The following is a 22,335-nucleotide window of genomic DNA, read 5'->3' on the forward strand; positions in this document are numbered from 1 at the left end:
CAGATTGGTTCCTGAGCAAATGGCTGTAGCTTTGTATGTGGACAATAGAGAAACATACAGACAGCAAAGAGAAAGGATATTAATCTCTCTCTCTCTCCCCTGCTTGTGTGGCGAAGTAACAGAAAATCTCCTGGTAGCTGTTTTCACAAATCATTTCCTGTAAACTGCTAGCTTTGCAAACCCTCTTGAAGGAACAAAAAAGGGCATAAGCCACCCTCAGAGAAACTGGAAAGGGGTAAATTCTCAGCCAGTGAATGAAAGACCACATTAGTACATAAATAACCTCATTTCATCAGCAAAGAACTAAGAGGAAATGAAGGATCTGAAAGAAAACAACTCAATGATGTGTGTAATTTGAACTGGTGCCAAGAGCTGTGCTGTTTTGAATCTTTTCTTCCCTTCCCCAACAATAATACTTGTGCCTTGTCTCTTAAATGTGTCGGAATTTTAATAAGGGATACAGCTTAGGTTGTAGAATTATAGGCTAGCCACGCATTTCTCTTTCTTGCCACTGGTCAAAAAAATTGATGCCAACAATTTGCTGCTTTCTTGTGAATAGAAAAGACCTGACATGCATATTCCTTTCACTTGAATTGGGCAATTCGATAAAATTGGGTCATTTGTTGGGTTCACCAGATTTTCATATTTATTTCGACTCTAGGAATAGTGGGGCATGGTTTGTAGTGCAGTACCTCCCTGGGAGCATCAGGTCATAAAACTGTAGCCCTCATCCCAGGAAGTCAAGTGAACCCACTCAACTGCTTCTAATGCAACTATGTCTTCTCTTAACTAAAACCAAAACTCAAACAAAATGCAGAACTCTGTTTCCTATGGGCTGTTTCCTGGGATGCACACTGAGACAAACATCAACTGCACCTCGAAGAAGACCATCAACTCAGTGAAAGATGTTCTTTGATCTGCTTGAAACTTAATAATTTTCCAGTGACCGGACATTGCAGACCGGCACATTCCAAAGACCAGGACTGCAAAGTACATGGGGAAAGACTGCTACATAAGGTTTTCTACCAAAGTACAACAAGGTTCTGTTTCATTTTCAGACCCTCTCGTTGCCTCAAAATTAATGTAAATGGCCTCCCGCATGAGTAGAAAATGCCTCTGTTTTGCAACTTCAGGGAGTTTCTGAGGAATGTCAAATTCCAAAATATTGCTTGTTTTCTGCACAGAACTGTTTTAGGACCTTTGTATGTACTAGATAACATTGTAATGAATAAAGTATATTTTTGCAATAAGAGAAACAAAACTGTACTAAGCCAAGCTCAAGATGCTCTTTTGATCGACAGCATAATTGATCAATGAGCGAAATGAGTGCCATTGTCCCTTGTTTCTATTGGATACATTTCAACAGATTTCATCAAAGTTCTGTGCTGCTGTCTCTGAAGTACAGTCAGTGAAAAAAATCAAGAGAGGCTAAGTTTGACATAGTAACCACTGTGACAGAGTTTAGAGAGGAAGAAGGCAATTGTAAAACTTCTGGTGGATCGTACACATTGCTGCCATTGTGCTTAAGAGGTGAATGTTTAAGATGGTGAATGGGTTGCCAATCAATTTGGCCACTTTGTTCTTGATGGGATTATGCTTTTTGAGTGTTGACATCCACCAAGTGGAAAATATTCCATCACACGCTTGATTTGTGACTTGTAGATAGTTGGAAGCCTCAGAGTCAGGAGTAATTTACTTTCTGGGGAAATCCCACTCTCTAACTTTGGTTTTACCTTCAATAATTGTAGATGTTATTTAATCAACTTGTTCAGACAAGACTAATCTCTAGAGCGAGTGGGATTTGAACCTAGGCCTTCTGGCCTGGAGGCAGGGGCACTATTATTGCACCACAAGATCCTAACAGTATTGATATAGTTGGCCCAGGTCAGTTTCTAGTCATTGCTGACTGTCTCTGGACTTTGCTGGTGGAAGATTTAAAAATGGTCACATCATTTAAGGTTGAGGTAGTCATTAGATGCTCTCTTGCTGGAGCTGATTATTAACTAGTATTTGCATGACACATATGTTACTTGCCATTTATTAGATCAATGCTATCTTTGTCTGACATCCTGAGAGCGTAGACTAATTCACTGATCAATGAAAATACATACCCATGTTGAGAAGAATGTTTTATATAGATTCAGGTGATAAAATACTTGCACATTTCTTTCCAGCAGGTATAATGGGCAGACTATAATAGGGAAGTGCTTGAAAATATGCCAAGCAATTTCCCTCTGTGACTCATTATAGGGGTTAGAGCACTAATCCTTCTTCTATCGCCAGGTCACTGAACCTTTTTCTTTGCAATTGTATCCTGGTGGTTAGAAATGATCCATGAATAGCTATTGCCCCAATTTTTCAATGTTGCTGTTGCCGCTGTTTTCAGTGTCTTTCTTCACAGCCTTAGTTTACCTAAAAGGCACGCCATCTTAATGTCTGTTAGATTAATGATTCTTTCTCTTCCTCCCACCTATTGTTTCCATTATCCCATCAGATGCCTCTTTTCAGGGACTCAGGATATTTGTGCCAGAGGACTCTAAAATATTTCCTACAAATTTTGTTCAAATTAGCTAATTCTGAAAGTTTTAACAAGACGCTCTTCATTTTCACAAATCATCCCTAAGATCTGCCCCAACCACCCGACCATTGCAATCCCAGCAGGTGAGTGCAAAGCTTGAAATTTCAGGACCATGGCTTGTGTTTGTTGCTATGGCAGCAAAACATTTCTGAAAATAAGTTATCCACATAGGATGGGATAACCATCCTTTAGTGAACGCTGCCAACCTGCTTGTTAAATGGTATTTTTATAGACCTTTGGAAACAAGAATGAAGTGAATAATAGAGAAGATGAAATTAAGTTTTTCAAACTGTGTCATGGTTATAACTGTTTGCATCATTTATTAGAAGAATTTAAAACATTCACAACAATGGGTACAAAAATTAGAAATTGACAACCAAACTGTTAGAACACAGTATAAATTACACATAATATATAAATCCTATGCACAGATAAATTAGCCAGAATATTATCAACAATATTTCCATTAATAATCTCATACAGTAGTATAAAAATTCAATTTTCAAATACCACAGCATTAATTTCAATTTTTTTTAACCAAATAAAGCGTACAACTAAAAAAAACCTTTAGAAGGAATCATGCTCTCTAGGCTTTTTACAAGAAGCGTTTGACCACAAAACAGATTTTCAAGAGTAAAATGTCAGAATGTGATTATATACCAGAGCAAAATGGAGAACTGTACACATTTTAAGCCTCAAAATACCTGTGAAGCAACACATCCAAGTACAGCCAGCAGCTTTGCCACCATTCAGGAACAGGTAGATATCTGCTCTAGAGTTATGTGTGATCACGGTTATCCTTGTTGGATTAAAGTAATTGAAGTGCAATTTATAACAACAAAAATTTGTCATTACTTAGGGCTCCATGTACTAAGTGAGGAACTAAGGGTCTTTGGGGCAATTGACTTGCTACCTCCACAGGTGAGGAATCCCTCCAGGTTAAACTCCAGATGATCACTGAAAAACTCACAGTGAGCATCTTGACAATAATGAACCTTGATACTGAAATCTCTTGAAGGCAGAAGCTGCCAGCCCCTGAATTGTCAGCAGCTTCTGGCTTTTAGAGATTGTCCTGGAGGTCTAAACTTCAGGCAATCAAACAATATGAAGGCAAGTGCTTTTCTATTGGATTCAAACACTTAGGGTATCAGAGGCAAAGGCAAGGGCATTCATCAGCCATCCTTTTGTCCTTACCTTTCCTTTGCCTCTAATTTGGGCAAAAAGAAAAGTTTCTTTAAACCAGCAGGCTCATTGCCCCGTTTATCCAGTTGGAAGCCAGCTACTTTATCTGTCTTTGATAAGGTAGGTAATGAAGCAGGTGGTGAATTGAGGCCCTTAAGTAGCTGTTAATTGACTAATTGAAATCTTAAATTGACTACTCGCCCATAAAATTTCTCACTAAGGACATAATGGCTGAGTTGGCAGAAGGTGGCAAGGATCTCTCAGGGGTTAATTATTTGATCTTCCTGCCTTGCCACCTCCAGTGCAGGGATAATCATTATCAAATATTTGCAAAACACGTGCTTGTAAATGGATGCAGGTCACAGGTGCCCAACATGATATGTATATATGACAACAGGTATATGATACTAGTTTCAGAGGCAGTAGGAACTGCAGATGCTGGAGAATCTGAGATGACAAGGTGTAGAGCTGGATGAACTGCCTTTCTGAAGAAGGGTCTAGGCCCGAAACGTCAGCCTTCCTGCGGCTCTGGTGCTGCTTGGCCTGCTGTGTTCATCCAGCTCTACACCTTGTTATCTCAGGTAAATGATATTAGTTTGGTTAATATGTAACACCATTTACAATATTATGTACTACAAAAATATCTCGTACTTAAGTAATAAGTAAATGCCATTATATATGTCTGTCACAACTACATGCATCTTCAATGGCTCTAAATTCCCAAATTTCAAATAACTGTGGGATCGTATACAGCTTTCATATAGACTTAGCTCTTCCTCATTTTCTTTACCACCACGACCACTCAGATTGAAGTCAACAAATTTTTTTACTATAAATTAAAATTAGTATAAGTAATTGAAATCATATTTACATAATAAAATTACCCAATTCAGAAGGAAATATCATGTATCTGCCAGATGTAAACCTCATGTAATAATATTTACAGGGATTTAACAGACAACTGTTAAATAACTTCACAGATAATATAACAACAACCTGTTAAGTATCCACCCGCTTTTATTACATTTGATCAGGTTTAAATTTGTTGTCTTAATTTGTGATTTAATATGAATGAGGCATACTGACAATTAGCATTTTATAGTTCAAAATCTTTTCCATATCACAAAATGCACATTATGTTTTGCTATATTGTTTAAATAATATTATTGATGAATTGTATCATCTAAGCTTGCTAAGTAAGCAAGTGAAAATGTCACAGTAATTCAAACTATAATGAGACATTTTAAATGCATGCAGATGATGAGATCAGGTACCCACTGAGTAAAATATTACAACACAAAATATGTGCTCTAGGAAATTACTAAATAATGTACACAACTGAATGTCAGTCTAGTAGGACCTTCCTGCAAATGGAAGTATTTCTTTCAGTTGAGATAAACAGCAGTTACTTTTACACAATGAATCCTGAATCCTGGCTTCTTGAGTTCAGTTCACATGTCCAAACCTATTTCAGGCAGAATTCAAAACGTGAACTATCTAGTCCCAGGATATGTTAAAAAATGGAAGTACTTACTTTGAAATCTTTTCATGTCTTGCAATCTAATTCATCTAAGTCAGTATCAGGACATGTACCGACTGAAAAGTATTTCAGTTTCTGAAATTTAGCATTATCCAGCTTCCTATTGATAAGCTCTGTATAATTTAAAAACTGCTTGTTTAGAGAGAGTTTCAAGCAGGGAATATTTTTTCTCTTCATACTTGTACGACTCTGACTGATGAATCCTGCTCATCAAAGTTCAGGAAAACCTAGGTCTCTGCTAGTTTCTGAAGTCAATAGTGCAAGCTGTGGTACTAGTAGATTTGTATTCTGAATGTACTCCAACATACTCAGGTCTTTCCCAAGAGTGTTGATCTGAAACAAAGGACAAACAAGAAATAAAACTGATATTCCATCAGATTTATGGAAGTATTTTATATCTTTTGAATTACTTAACACATTAAAACCATCTTGCAGAGAGATGTAGTATTTGAATATTTAATAGGTGAATGTACTAAAACAATATCTAAATTTAACAGATAAATCCGCTCATTCAGATCTTGGTAGACACAGAAATTTAGTAAGTTGCAACTTAATATTGTGAAATCTTGAAAATGCAACTCGCAAATTATCAAAGATCTCATCTACTGAATAGGACCCTTCAATTACATTCTTCACATAAATGACTTAGAATAAATCTGATTGTGAAATACTTGACAACATTTTTGATATAAACAATGACTTGCAGTATACAAAAAAATCCATTTTCATTCTATTGATATTGTGCCATAACATTTGTAGGAAACATACAGCCTAATGTTCATGAAAGGTTTTTAAATATGAAAACACCTTAAAATTGGATTTTACCTTAAAGTTTTCCATCTGTCTTTTTCAAGTTGGTTTTCTGGACTTTCACTTTCATATGACGCCAAATACAAACCTTAGTGTAGGGAAAGAATGCAAATTCTGTTAATGTATAGTATCAATGTTGCATTGATTAGTCTTATTTGTTATTCCTTTCAAGCACAAAATCTAACTCATGAATAGAGAACAATGAAAAATATGATTTTAGGAGTAGTTTAATTAAAATTAATTGGTATGTAAAAGTTTGCATATTGAATTCTAAAAGCAGGAACAGTTGTGAGAAAACATATTTAAAAATAATTTTTAACCACTATACAGCAAATCTAGGTCAACTGTAGTACTACAAAGAAACAAAGATGGTACAATATGTAAAATTGAAATTTAACTCCTATCGTTAAAGCAGACTTCAAAACATGGATGTGGTTACACAGTCCTTTCACTTATAAGTTCAAATCAAGTCCAGACGAATAGAAATTCTCATCTTCGTCAATTTCAAAGTCCTTTGCATAACAGGCTTAGATTCACAGTATATAATACACTAACAAGGGAGTGAAATGCAATTGGGGTTAGGCAGAAATGTGAAGTTGAGAGCACAGTCAGATCAGTCATGATATTTTTGAATGATGAAACTGTCTGAAGAAGTCAAAGGTCTACTCCTGCTCCTAATTTGATAAGAGAAAAAAAAAGGGATGTGGGCATTGCTAGCAAGGCCAATATTTGTCAACAATCAATAGTTTCCTTGAACTGAGGGCAGTTAATAGTCAATCACATTGTTGTGGGTTTGGAGTCAAGTGCAAGCCAGACCAGGTAAGGCCACAAGACCTTCTTCCGTAATGGATATGAGTGAACCAGAAGGGTTTACATAACAATCAATGATAATTCCATAGCCACAATCACTGAAGGCCCATTGAAACCAGTTTGCAATTTCAGGTTTATTCATTTATCTAAAATTCCATCAAATGGTGGATTAGAACCCATATCCCTAGAGCATTAGCCTGGGTCTCTAGATTACTAGTCCAGGGACATTAATAATACATCAACATCTCTCCCTTGCTTGTTCATAAAACAACATTTCACAACAAAACACAAATTTGAAGGATGAATTTTCTTTTTAGTGGCCAAATGTAAGGGAATAACATCTGACCATCATTCTGTGTTTCCCCTAAACCGAATCTATTTATGTGGGATCCAATAAAGATGCAAACAGATTCCTGATAAGACACCCATGGCCAAGAAGAAGCCTATTCCTGAAAGACTCTAACATCATTTTAGTGCTGCAGACATGCCAAGCACTTCAGCAGCGCATGTTTGAGCCAAAAGAGAGGAAGATAAGGATGTTACAAAGTCCTCAAGACACTCCATTTGGAGCTCCTCTCTGTGCGTCAGTTCTCTTTCTTTCTTTCTCCTTCCTTTTCTTTTCTCGTTCTTCTCTCTACCTCTGTAGTAATTCTATTAACCCCCCACCCCTTTTCACCACTTACCTAAGAAGTCAGGAATGAGCTGGGTTGCAGCCAGGAACCACGTGGCGGGACCTGAAGGTGCAAGTTGTGTCTTGCAGCGATAGCGGATCGGGTGTGGACCAGTGTGGCAGCCTGGAGTGGGATGCCTGTGCAGGAATGGTGAGGGCTGGGAATCCAGGAGCGGGACACTAGTAGAGGCATGGTGAGGGCTGGAAAGCCCAGAGCGGGACTGCAGCAGTAGAAAGGAAAGTTGGGCTCTCCTGAGTTATCCTTTTACATCTTATTCTAAGTTAATGTGCCTGGCACTATGTATGTATGGTGAAGTTACACACATTTCAGTGTATTTTTATATTAAATACATCCGACAATAAATGATTCCATTCATTAGGGATACTATGGGGATCCTACTCTTACCCAGAGACCACCTCAGTTTTTATGTTTTGCTGTTATGAATCAGTGTGATGCTAGGTCACCGCAGCACAATGATATCATAGCATGCAACTCCAGATTTCAACTTCCTGAGAAGTGGTAAGTGGTAGATAAGGAAGGGAAATTATCTATGCAGAAGTTAAAGGAGAAAGGTCAGATTTGGTTGGACGAGATTGTGTAATACTAACCATAACGCTTTTCCTGCTATACTCACCTACATCCTGCAAAATTGGGATGCAAAAGCAGAAGAATATTCAAGTCCAAACATCATTCAAAATTTGACTATCAACATTGGCTCTCTTTAGGCGAGTACTGTACCACCATTTTGAAATTCTAATTCAGTCACGTAACATAAATATGACTTTCCAAATGATTAATGAACCAAAAACTTACCATCTTCAGAGAAGACAGGGGCTGTATGAAGATAATGAATGATATTTTGATCATCTTCAAAAGGACACGTAACCTGTTTCCACATCATAAATTCTCCTACTTGTTTGGCCAATTCTAAAAATTTCTAGTTAGATAAGAAAAAGTTATTCTTCATGGCAAAATGTAAAATCTTACTTGCAATTTCTTACAATTTAAGTATTAACTAATTGTAGTAACAGTATTAGATAGTAAAATATGTCACCACCTGATTATTTGAAATTAGCTTAATTTACATTCTTTAATGTACACTAATATTTTACTTATTTTGGATATGAAAAAATAGAATTTGTAAACTTTTAAAAAACAGTCTTGTAGATGAATTAAAGTTCATTAAAACCTTTTTTGCTGCAGTATCATCTTATGATGAATTCTAATGAACTAAATGTTAGAATAAAGGTATTTAACATGTTCAACATTCTTTCTCTCATATTTCTTTGCCCAAACAAAAACTGGGGTCAAGAGCTTTAACAAATGAATTGCTCATAGATATTTGTGAGTATTACTCAGAGCTTACTGCTATAAATGCTTCAGAGTTCTCCTAGAACAAAGAACAAAGAAAATTACAGCACTGGAACTGGTCCTTCGGCCCTCTAAGCCTGTGCCGAACCAGATCTTCTAACTAAACCTGTTGCCTATTTTCCAAGGATCAGTATCCCTTTGCTCCCTGCCCATTCATGTATCTATCTAGATACATCTTAAATTTTGCTATCGTGCCTGCCTCTACTACCTCCGCTGGCAACGCGTTCCAGGCACCCACCACTCTCTGCATAAAGAACTTTCCACGCATGTCTCCCTTAAACATTTCCCTCTCCACTTGAAATTGTGACCCCTAGTAATTGAGACCCCCCACCCCCGACTCTGGGAAAAATCTTCTTGCTATCCACCTTGTCTATACCTCTCATGATTTTGTAGACCTCACTCAGGTTCCCCCTCAACCACCATCTTTCTAATGTAAATAATCCTAATCTACTCAACCTCACTTTGTAGCTAGCACCCTCCATACCAGGAAACATCCCGGTGAACCTCCTCTGCACCCTCTCCTGAGCATCCACATCCTTTTGGTAATGTGGCAACCAGAACGGTACGCAGTATTCCAAATGTGGTTGAACCAAAATCCTATATAATGGTAACGTGACCTGTCAACTCTTGTACTCAATGCCCCGTCCGATGAAGGAAAGCATGCCATGTGCCTTTTTGACCACCCTATCGACCTGCGTTGCCACCTTCAGGGTACAATGGACCTGAACACCCAGATCTCTTTGTGCATCAATTTTCCTGGCTGATTTCTATTGCCCCATAAGTTCTCCATCTCCTAATCAATAGTCAGTACATTCTCACATGAAGCAAATACACCTCCCATTCGGTGGTTATACATTGTGTTGAAGCTTCAATGTGTAAACATGTGCCTGGCAAACTAAGTGCACATAATGGAAAGAGCTGTGGGGTGTGCGGAGTAAAGTGTTACCTTTGCTCAAATAATAGCTACTGAACATAAGTTCAAGGAGCAAAAACAGAAATTGCTGGAAAAGCTCAACTGATCTGGTAGCATCGGCGAAGAGAAATCCGAGTTAACTTTTCGGGTCCGTTGACTCTTCCTCATTTAATTACAATGAATGATGGGGATATGGAATGCAGTGCTTTCAGGAATTTGAAAATTATTTAAATGATTAAAACATACAGGACTATGCCAGGGGATTGGGAATAGCTGAGCAAGTGTTAGAGAGAGCCAACACTGATATGACAGAGCTAAATAGTTCCTTCGTCAGGTAGGAACACATTATGGATGAATGATTTTGACATAAGCCCCTTCCCTCTGTTTCAAATGATCTTATTTTAACACACCTTGTGCAACTTGGAAATGCACAGCTGGAAGCAAGAGTCATGACATAAAACCTCCTGGAATACATCAGATTTGGCAACCTGCACTAACAATGCTGCATAGTGAACACTGAGAAAACCTCAGAGTTTGTACCTGATGAAATGAGATGCTTCTGTATAACTGTACGTTAATCTTTGTAAAAGTAAGCATCAAGTGAGAATCAGTCTTCAAAAGATTCCAATTATATTTTGATGCTTCATTGTTTACTTGACATTAGTTAGAACTATACAAGATCTGGTGACATTTGTCATACCTACCTCAAAATTCACATGACCATTAGGAAGACGATTTGCACATCCCTCATTTAGGAAGTAAATGTCTTTGATCAGCAGGCTGAAGAAAGGGATAACAATCTACAAGAGAACAAGATTTTTTTTCAATCCTAGTTTTTCATTTATGTTTCATTTCATAAGTAGGAAATCGAACTATTATTTGCTGTTAACTTCACTACTGTAACAAATGCGGAGAGTGTCGGCTCAGTTGACAAGAGACTAGTGTGCGGATCAGCTTAACACCAACAGCATATGAGTTTGATCCCATTTCTGGCTGAATTCGGCATGGGATCTGCCTCCTCAACCCACCCATAGGAAAAAAATTCATGACACTTTGCTGAGGTTCGGTGAATATTTGACAAGGACCCGCTTGTGGTTAGAGAACTCAGGAAGAAAAAGAATTGTAATAAGCATAGAAGTTCCAAGAGAACTAACATCTGAAGGATTCACTGCGTAATCCCAAAATTATGTGAAGCCAAGTCCCACCACAAATTATTACACCAGCTTGCAGAGACAGGATCAAAGTTCACATTATTCATACCACTTGCACTAAATAGACTAATCTAATAAAAAAGATCAAAGAGACACTAGGCAGCCTTCAGGATCCAACACTGAGTTCAACAATTTCAGACCAGAAATTCTACCTTCTATTTGTTTGCTTCCTCCCCTTATTCCCTCTCTGAGTTTCTCCAGCACTTTCTGTTTGTATATGCAACTAATCTACATTTGAGTAAATCAAATTATTTTAGATTTTGAATTTTACCTTTGTATTGAAAATTTTGCAATAAATTGTTAACACCCAGTCTATAAAGTGACAAAAGAATGAGTTAAAAAAACAGAAAGTGCTGGACAATTGCTGTAGGTCTAGCAGCATCTGTGGAGGGAGAAACATAGTCAATGACTAGAGGCTAATAAGACTCCTCTTTGGAATTGAAGGGGTTGGGGAATTATGATTTTATGCTGTTGACAAGGGGGGAGAAGGCCCAAGTAGAACAGATGGTGAGGGCACCCAGAGCAAAGGGCAAAGTGGTAAAGGGGGTAGAAATGAAGAAGGAGGTGTTGATGACATAAGAATGAAATTATTCCAAACAGCTCCTCAAACTTGTTTGGCTATTCAATGAGATGCTGAACTGTGCAATAACTCAATAGACCTATCTTTTCCCTAATCCCGTAATACCTATGGTTAACAAAAATCTATCAATCTCAATTTCAAAATTTACAACTGAGCCAGCCATAATTGCATTTGCAAGGAGAGTTCCAAACTCTGACTTTCTTTGAAGTGTTTTCCAATTTCACTCCTGAATAGTGCAACTCTAAGTTTAAAGGCTCTGTTTATGGACTCTCCAGTGTTACTGTCTACACTCTTTTCTTTACATTTTTCTATTTATTATGTTCTTTTGAGGCATGCACATCATTCTTTTTCTACAGAAATGATTGCGGTCTGTTCCCTTCTTATTCTGAATAGCAGTTAGTGAGCCATCGGCAGCAAGATTAGAAAAGAAAATAATAAACACTAAAACCACTAAGACTCTCAAATGTACTTGGCAATTATACTCCAGTGATGCAATGGTTAAATGTTAAAATGATTGTCCAGCAGGTGAAGGTACACTCCTGTTAAAATGTATTAACTGTCCCATTCTACTGCATTGGTAATCTTACTTTTTCTCGGTTACTGTGTGCAGTCAGTGACCGATGAGCTGCCCCACGGAGAGCTGTTCTGTAGTTGTAGAAGTTACCTGTAGGATCCATTTGATGCTGTAGATGAATTCAAAAAGGCTGTTATATTGAATTGCTGAACAAACATACATGCTGATTTTACATTAATGCAATTTTTCTGTCAGTATGATACTAACCTCAAGAATGTAAAATTTTGCTGTTTTAACCTTCCCCCATGTCTTCTTTAACCTAGAAACAGGGCTCATGTTCATACCAGCTGTTGAGAGAAAACAAAGTTGATCACTTTATTAATTCATGTAACTTATTTCCCCAGGGATACAAAAACATAACAGCGACACCTTACTTTCTAGAAAAAAGATTCTTGATGCGAATTGAGCAGGTTAAAGATTTTTTAAAAAGTAGTGACCAAAAATCCTGAGGTACTGGCTTTTGACTTTATAATTACATAGATTAAACTAAACTAATTATATCTATTGAGATGTTTGAATATGCTGATGTATCACCGAATAAAAGATTTCATGTCATCAGACTGAAGCACTCTTATGCACTCAGGGAAAAGAGCAACAGGGCGCACGGTGGCTCAGTGGTTAGCACGGCTGCCTCACTGGTTAGCACGGCTGCCTCACAGCGCCAGGGATTTGGGTTCAACTCCACCCTCAGGCGACTGTCTGTGTGGAGTTTGCACATTCTCCCTGTGTCTACGTGGGTTTCCTCCCACAGTCCAGAGATGTGCGGGCTAGGTGGATTGGCCATGCTAAATTTCCCATAGTGTTCAAGGATGTGCACCTTAGGTGGTTATAAGGGAATGGTTCTGGGTGGGATGCTCTAAGGGTCAGTGTGGACTTGTTGGAACAAACAGCCTGTTTCCACACTGTAGGGATTCTATGATAAATGTCTTAAATCACAAAACTAAGTATAAAGGAATAAAATATTCAACTGTATGTCTGTATTCATCTTGAATTATATCTTTCTTTTTAAAAAGGAGCTAAGTCATACTTACATATAATTGCCATCAAGGAATTGAAGTTACCAATATTAAAGCATTCTCGAGCAACATCAATAAAAAATTCTATCACTAGTGCTCTGTGTTTCTTCTTCGCAGGCTGCAATTAAACAAACATCAAACTAATTTCCAATTATAAAAAAGTGCAAAACCATACAGTAAATTGTGGAATTACTTTTTAAAAATTTGAACTGAGTATTATCAAACAACAAACGTGCAATACAGTATAAAAAGACACGTACCATACATATTTCAGTAGCTACTAAATAGCAGAGTCTGTTGAACCATTTGACATAGGCTTCAAGATTGTTTGTTTTCTTTTGGTCACTGAGGCAAGACTTTAGATAAAGAAGGAAAAATTTAAGCATTTATCATGAAATGATGCAGGGGTAATTATAAACTGATTGTCATCTGTAGTGAAGAAACAACAATTGCCATTCACTAAGCAGGCAGTTACACAAAGGTGTGATAGCCTACAGTGTAGGTTTGAAGCGATCAGGCATTTGATCCAATATGCTACTTCCGTGGAGATCTGCAGAATCTCTAAATAGGGCAGAGATCAGTCAGACTTTTCAACCAATCTGATAGAAAAACCAACTTTGAGACAAGTGGAGCTGATTGTCTGAAGAGCTGTGCTAGGATTGAAGGTGATGGATCCACAATTTCAATCACTGGCGTACCATTTGTAGACATAGTCACACCTTGGGACAAATTTTGAACAGCCTGTTTGGAGAGAGGGATTACTACCTCACATGTTTAACTTCACGTGCATACTCTGGAAATTGCTGCTAGTTCAGCGGAAGGGTCACCGGACCTGAAACGTTAACTCTGATTTCTCTCCACAGATGCTGCCAGGTCAGCTGACCTTTTCCAGCAACTTCGGTTTTTGGCTCTGGAAGTAGCTGTCTGCTTTAATCCAGAATAATGGTGAGCTCTGTTAGCCTCACAGTTGTTCTGAATGCAAAGCCTAGGCCAATGTCTTCTGAATAATGCACCATGAGAAATGATATACTGCTACACCAATCAATGAAAAATTTACATTTTTGACAATTAAATGCAATACTAAAACCGCTCACATGTCGAAGTCTTGCAGATTTTTGTGATCAATCCAATGCTGGTATAGCACATACAATAACAACAAGCTATATTTATCCAAGATATATGAATAAATTTTTCTCCTGATTCCTCAGCTAGTAGCTGTAAGATATGATCAAGTAGATCAATTTTAGAATGGCAATACATGAGCTGATCAAAACATTAAGTTGTCACCTTCAATTCTAATCAGCTTTCTGTCTTGTATGGTGCACAGCACATAAAATTTTTAATAAATAGTGCAGACATCAATGCCATACGTGTTTTGATTAATTTCTTTTTCTGGGACGTTTCAGTATGAAATAGAGCACTGCTGTATATTCGAGCAGCTCAAAAATAATTTAAGTTTTGGATGCTAATTTTGGTTGTCTATTGGGCACCTATTTACGATTATCCAACAGACAAGCAAACACCGATGATACTGTCAAAACAAAAATCTGAATTTGACTTTGAAAAGCAGAGATCCAAATCTGACTTGCAATCAAATTTGGATTCAACTATCTTTACTTAAGACTATCAATGTATTCAATGCTAATGTGTATCACGGCACCAGGGACCTGGGTTCAATTTCATTCTCAGCTGACTGTCTGTCTGGAGTTTGCACATTCTTCCTGTGTCTGCGTGGGTTTCCTCCCACAGTCCAAAGATGTGCAGGCTAGGTGAATTGGCCATGATAACTTGCCTGTAGTGTTCAGGGATGTGTAGATTAGGTGTGTTAGCCATGGGAAATGTAGGGTTACAGGGAAAAGGACAGGGGCGTGGGTCTGTGTGGGATGATCTTTGGACGGTCAGTGTGGCCTTGTTAGGCCGAAGGACCTGTTTCCACACTGTTGGGATTCTATCACTCCGACTTCCCAAATAGACCACTAGGTGGTATAATGCTAATACTTGCTTTCTAGTTTCTTTTTAAGTTTTTGTGCTGAAAAATTCTGGATATATTTTACAGGATAATATCATGAACAAGAAATACTGCTGTGACTGACCGTGCACATAAATCATATAGAATGAAATAACTGCTTGTCTTGTGAACTGAATAACATGAATACAATATTGAGAGAGAAAGTGCTTTGCGCACAAAATATCTGTGAAGTTGTACCTTTGGGTTTTCCAAAGAATCCTTGTGTACAAATGCTTGTACAAATTCTTCAGGGCCAATAAAACTCAACCGTTCCTAAGGACAAATAACAGGCATGAATATACTTAAAATTAAAAATGAACAAAACTACTTTATATTGTGTTTAAAAAATTATATGCATTTTTGCTATATTTTATCAATAATGCAACAAGTTCATTTGTATACGTATTTGTTCACATAATTCAGAAATCTACATTTGCACTAAAATTCATTCTGCTATATTTTTACTACGTTAGTCAATGTTTTATTCATATCTATGCTATATTATGTTTATTTATTTATGTGAAGGCAAATCCCATTAAAGTAGAGGCTTGTGACACAAATATCTTGTTGAAAGTGAGCAAATTATTGTTCTGGTCAGCACTCAAAGAGATTAATTGTCTGCTTTTGATTATTCTTGATAATAAATACTTATTGTAACAGCTAATAAATTTAAAATGGTTCTGGAAAAATACATTTCAGTGAGATTGCCCTGAATATTATAATAGTCAAAAGACTTGATCTAAGTACATAATTTCCCAAAATAAGTAAAAAACACAAAATAGATTTCTCACACTTGTCCATGTGATCAAAGAAGTAATTAGTATTATTTAATAGCTAGTAAACCTTGATAATATTTCACCTCCTTTAAACAATGACCATTTCTGTGTGTGTTGCTGGGACGTGCTGAAAATATAATAATTTCTATTAGTGTTGGAGGCTGAGGGGTGACCTTACAAACCTTTGTAAAATCATGAGGGACATGGATGGGGTGATTAGCCAAGGTCCTTTCCCCAGGGTTGGGGAGTCCAAAACTAGAGGGCATAGGTTGAAGGTGATAGCGGAAATATATAAAAGGAATCTGAGGGGCAACATTTTCATGCAGAGGGTGGTGCAAGTATAAATGAGCTGCCAGAGGAAGTGGTGGAGGCTGGTATAATTACAATATTTAAAAGGCATCTGGATGGGTACATGAATAGGAAGGGTTTAGAGGGATATGGGCCAAATGCTGGCAAATAGAACTAGATTAATTTAGGATATCTGGTCAGCATGGTGAGTTGGGCCGAAGGGTCTGTTTCTGCACTGTATAGCTCTGTGACTCTACGACTCTACTTTTGTGCTCATTATTCAGAACAACTTTGGGTTTGGGATTCTTTACTAGTATCACAACATCTGAGACAAGAATATTTGTAAATAAGTGTTAATTGGATATCAGCCAATAACTGTTAAGAGAGTCAATAGGCTCTGAAATTGAAATTGCAATCACCAGTTAAAAAATTAAAGGAGCAGGTTGTTGACTTGCTCGCCAAGCTGGCTTATTTTCATTCAGATGTTTCGCCACCATCCCGGGTAACGTCATCAGTGAGGCCTCCGATGAAGTGATGTTGTTCTGTTCCACTTGGGATTTATACTGTCTGATCCATTATGGTGAGTTGGGTCATTTCCAGTTTCGTTTTGCATGGGTTTGAAAATGGGGTCCAATTCTATATGTTTGTTGATTACATTATGGGTTGAGAATCATGCCTGGTTGAGAACTGTAACTGGTAACCATAATAGACCAAGCTAAACTTAGAAACACAAGGGATTCCTAGAGGCATGGTTCTCAACCCATAATGCAATCAACAAACATATAGAATTGGGCCCCCATACAAACCCATACAGAACAAAACCGGAAATGACACTACCCACCATAACAGACCACGCAGTATAAATTCCAAGCGGAGTTTAACATCATCGCTTCATCGGAGGCCTCACTGATGATATTATCTAACGAAATGTCTGAATAAAAACAAGCCAGCTCCGCAAGCAAGTCAACAACCTCACCCAAAACCCGAGCTACAAATCTTTGCTAAAACCTTAAAAAATTAGTGGGGCACCTAAAACCTGAGCTGGTGGGTAATGCACAGATCATCCATCATACGCTGGATTGGTGTTTCAATAGATGTCATTACTAAATTAAATGAGCGTCCTACGCTAATTGTGGGGCTCTTGCTTAAGCTCAACATTTCCAAATCATATTGAAGTACTTCCGCATCCTGGTCACAGTTCACTCTCCCACCCAGCATTCTGTCATCTACAAACTCAGAGATGTTGCATTTAGTTCCCCTGTCTCAATCATTTCTATGCATTGTCAATAGCTGGTGTCCAAGCACCAATCTCTAATGCCCAACTACATATTGGCTGCCACTCAGAAAAAGAGCCATTTATGCTGACTGTTTATTTCCTGTCTGCCAACTGGTTCTCAATTCATGTCAGTACACCACCTTAATCCCACGTGCTTTGATTTTACATGCTCATCCTGTTTGTGGAAGCTCATTAAAAGCCATCTAAAAATCCAAGTAAACACATCCCCTCGTTCTCCAGATGAACTCTACGAGTTACGTATTGTGATGGTATGAGGCCCCAGCTGGCTAAGATAAACTAGGAATCTTGCTTAAAAGGTATGACAGTGGGTAGTCAATGGCAAACATTTAAAGAGTGAATGGGATGAACTACAGTAATTGTTCATTCCTGTCTGGCATAAAAATAAAATGGGAAAAGCAGCCTGACCATGGCTAACAAAGGAAATTAGGGACAGTATTTGATCCAAGGAAGGGGCATACAAATTACGTACAAAGCACAGCATATTTCAGCAATTAGGATTTCAGCAAAGGAGTTCAAAGGGATTGATTAAGAGAGGGAAAGTAATGTATTGCAGGGGGCATACAAATTACTTTTAAAATTTCCTAGAGATATTTGAAGAGAAAAAGACTAGTGATAACAAGTGTGGGCCTCTTAAGAACAAAAGCAAGGCAAATTATGAAGGGGAACAAAGAAATAAGCAGACCAATTAAGTACATATTTCACTGTGTCTTCACAAAAGAGGACATGAATAACATACCAAAAATGATGTGGAACACAGGGCCTAGTTACAGGAAGGAACTGAAAGAAATCTGTATTAGGAAGAAAATTGTGTTGGGGAAATTGATGGGATTAGAATCCAATTGATCCCCAGGGTCCAATAATCCATTTTCTAAAATACTTAAGGAAGTTCCCGGAGAAATAATAGATGCATTGGTGGTCATCTTTCTAGATTTTATAGACAATGCAACAGTTTATATGGGACCGAGGGTAACTATAGCACCCCACTATTTAACAAAAACAGTAGAGGGAAGGCAGGGAATTATAGACTGGTTAGCCAGAGATCAGTAATGAGGAATTTGCCACAGTCCCTTATAAAAGATTTATTAACTGAGCACTTGGAAAACTGTAACAGGATCGGACAGAATCAGCATGGATTTCTGAAAGGGAAATCATGCTTAACAAATTTGTTGGAATTTTTTGAGGCAGCAACTATCAGATTTGATGAGGGGGGAGCCTGGGGATGTGGAAAAGTTGAAGGAGGAAGTTCAATTTCAGGCCATGGGTCCCAGGCAACTGAAGGAATGGCCCCCAACACTGGGGTGGTTGAAATACAAGATGCTCAAGAGCACAGAATTGGAGGAGTGCTGCTAACTTGGAGGGTTGGTGCTGGAGGACATTACAGGGAGAGGGTGGCTGTAGACCATGGCAGTATTTTTAAACAAGATAACAACTTTAAAATTTGGGGATTATTTCTCCGGGGGTCAGTGTGGGTGAGTGAACACAAAGTTGATCGATGAACAGGATTTCATGGTAGCCAGAATGTAGGCAGCAGAGCTTCAGAATGACCTGAGGTTTATGGTGGGTACAACATGGGAGGTTGACCAGGTATACACTGGGAAGGTCAAGTACAGTAGTAACAAAGGTCAGTTGAGGCAGATGCAGGTCAGGGTCAGTTGATTTTATTGATGTAGAAACAGGCAATCTTATAAAAGCCTGAAAATGTGGTTGAAAGAGGTTCTTGACACAGACTCCCAACAGTTCAGTTCAGCCTCTGACATTTGCTTGGGAGAGGGATGCAAAGTTTGTGGCCAATGGTTTCCAGCTTCCCAATATATAATTTCAGGAAACTTTGTCTGATCCTGTACTGGATGTCAGCGAAGCAGTTGGACAATTTAGAGACAGTGGAATGACTAAGCAAAGTGGTGATAAGGTAGACCCGGGTACCATCTGCACACAGGTGGAAACTGAAGTACTTTCAGATGATGTTGTCAATGTGCAGCCTGTAATTGGGAAAAAAAAAAAGAGGGAGTCATAGATAGGTCCTTGAGGCACAGTGTTTTGGTTGGAATTGAAAAAGAACTGGTGGTGATTCTCTGCATATAATTAAATGGATAAGAGTGGAATCAGTTAAGTCAGTCCAATTTAGTTCAACAACAGTTGAGGAGGGTGGTATCATTAAGCTTGTTAATGGTTGTATAGAGAAAGAAAAAGGGGAAATAGTTATTCACAGAGAATATCATTCGTGACTTCGATTAATGTCATTTCATGATAGTGGTCGGATGGAAATCTGATTGGAGGGATTCAGACATGGAGTTCCTGGGAAGATGGGAATGAATTTGGAAGTGATGCTCAGGAAGGCCGTGACTCAATTCCTACCTGCTACTCAAGGACCTTCACCCAGGAACGATGAACAATATAGCAGTGGAACAGGGCCTTTTGCCCTCCAAGCCTGTTTTAATACATTTTACCCTTCCATTCTAAAACTATCTTCACATACAGGATCTGTATCCCTTTATTCCCTTCCTATTCACGCACTTATCCAGGTTCTTCCTGAATGCTGCTATCCTGTCTGCTTCACCCACCTCCTCTGGTAGCACGTTCCAGGCACTCACCATCCTTTGTGTGGAAAACCTGCCTCGCACATTTCTTTTAAACATTTGAACCTGTGTCCCCCAGTAATTGACCCCTCAACCCTGGGAAAAGCTTCATACTTTCCACTCTATCCATGCCATTTACAATCTTATAAACTTCTATCAGGTCACCCCTCAACCTCCTGCATTCCAATGAAAACAAATCCAGTCTATCCAACCTTTCTTCCTAGCTAAAATACCCCATACCAGGCACCATCCCTGCAAATCTTTTCTGTACCCTCTCCAACACATCCACATCCTTCTGGTAGTGACCAGAACTGTAAGCAATATTCCAACTGTGGCTTAACTAAAGTTCTATCAAGCTGCAGCATGACTTGCCTATCCTTATACTCAAGCCCCTTCCAACAAAGGCAAGCATGCCATAGGCCCTTTTTGACTACTTTATCTACTTGTGCTGCCACCTCCAGTGAGTAAAGGAATTGTGGGTAGATTTCGTCACCTCTTGCTCCTTATACTGTGCTGTGCTACTTATGAGCAAATAGTGCATATGTTTAGAAAACACAGGTTTTGTCGCCTAGCTAGAGAGCTAGTGAAAACTCTACATTGCTTCTTTTGGGGATGCTGCTTTGCATTACGTGTGAATCTAACACTTTACTCAGGAGTGGGCCTTCCCCCGGATCCAGGACACAGAAGTGGATGTCCTGCTTGAATGTTCATAGACAAACAAGGCTGGGTAGCTCCTCAACCCTTGACAGTGCAACTGGGATTGTAGTGGTTGCTGTTGGTAATGCATCTACCCAGGATCACTGACGGACCCAGGCCATAGGTGCGTGATGGCAGAGAGAAGGCTACGGATCAAGGGAGCAGAAGGCTGACAATAAGGACAGTGTGCTGGCTCTCAGCACCAACTCCTTACAGCAACTCCTGGAAGTCTGGGAGATACCCAACAGGGCTTTTTGCATGGGAGACTCATGCCCACTCTGGGTTTGATGGAGATCTGAAAGGAATTAAGTTCCATTGAAAGTGTGGTTGATGGCCTATCCACACCCTTTCCTGCCCAAATTTAGTCAGGGCAGAGGCAGGAAGGTGGCAGGGCCCCCACCAGGATCCTACTGCTTAACTAAATGCCCCCTGTCAAAGTCACAACCTGTTGTATGAAAACTCTGAGATGTGGGAAAGTGCGGATCTGAAGAGAGGGGTACTGAATGTCTGTGTAGAAGGCAAGGAGATAGAGTGTAAAACAGTGCAAACAATTGTATGTGTGAGGGAAAGTTGAAGTGGAAATGTTGGATGTAATGGAACTAGTGGTGCAAGTATTAGCTGATATAGGACACTTACCTGGACAACATGTTGAACATCAGACAGTATCTTTCAGAATTACTGGAAGATACTGGGAACTAAGGCTCATGTATTCAGTTCTTCAGCCATCTTTTCTTGCCGTCTTCAGAGATTTTATCTGAAGGGTTTTGCACTGGGGGAATCGTTAAAATTTCCCTCCTTCTGTCGACTGTCTGCACATAAAGCAGCACCCAGAGAATACTGGGTATCACTTTCTGCAGCTGGTGTAGACAGGTCAGCCAGGTTGCAATGGTTTCTGCAGCCAAAGTGCGTGTCCCATTTAAGAGGTGGAAGCAGCCTTTAAGTAGCATCAATAGCAGTCTCTTACTCCAAATAAACAGTTAATAAGCAACATGTGTATCACTGTCTCCAGGCGTGATTTACTGTACCATAATTTCATGATGTTCCTAAGACCACATCAACACGCATATTCAGTCACTTCCCATCACCAGCTTATAGCCTCGGTCAAATTTTGATGCAAAAATCATACTTCTGTATTTACTGTATTTCCCCTTCATGGCTTTTCCTTTATTGTGGTCATTCAACTGCCTTATCAAAAATTTGGATTTATTGCATTACAACAGCCCAAGTATAAAATATATTAATCAAAATAAAATTGAATAAAGATTACATGCAAAATTCTTCTGTAAAATTTCAAACTAATATGTTAGGACAATTCGAGATAGCCAATAATTATGAAATCCAAATGATGTATCACTGAACTAATGTAAAGAGTTAAGTGGGGTGTATTTAGAAGCTGTAATGCAAGTTAAAATCCCAGATCAATTGTGCAGTCCATTGT

The 22,335-nt window shown here is 38.7% G+C and overlaps 1 protein-coding gene across 3 annotated transcripts in view; it reads right to left on the reverse strand.

Annotated features, from left to right (window-relative positions):
- Positions 1–2,972: 2,972 nt before the first annotated feature.
- LOC125458479 (ras-GEF domain-containing family member 1C-like) overlaps positions 2,973–22,335 on the reverse strand; it is a 218,190-nt gene continuing 198,827 nt past the window's right edge. For all 3 annotated transcript variants that reach the window (XM_048543760.2, XM_059650682.1, XM_048543759.2), the window contains exons 7-15: positions 15,463–15,537; positions 13,517–13,612; positions 13,272–13,374; positions 12,448–12,527; positions 12,254–12,349; positions 10,580–10,675; positions 8,405–8,528; positions 6,126–6,198; positions 2,973–5,633 (exon numbers count right to left, since the gene is read on the reverse strand). In XM_048543760.2, coding sequence (XP_048399717.1) covers positions 5,609–5,633; positions 6,126–6,198; positions 8,405–8,528; positions 10,580–10,675; positions 12,254–12,349; positions 12,448–12,527; positions 13,272–13,374; positions 13,517–13,612; positions 15,463–15,537 — 768 coding nt within the window. In that variant the 3' untranslated portion in view covers positions 2,973–5,608. The remainder of the gene's footprint in view (positions 5,634–6,125; positions 6,199–8,404; positions 8,529–10,579; positions 10,676–12,253; positions 12,350–12,447; positions 12,528–13,271; positions 13,375–13,516; positions 13,613–15,462; positions 15,538–22,335) is intronic.

Source organism: Stegostoma tigrinum, chromosome 13 (assembly GCF_030684315.1).
Source record: "Stegostoma tigrinum isolate sSteTig4 chromosome 13, sSteTig4.hap1, whole genome shotgun sequence".
NCBI lineage: Eukaryota > Metazoa > Chordata > Chondrichthyes > Orectolobiformes > Stegostomatidae > Stegostoma > Stegostoma tigrinum.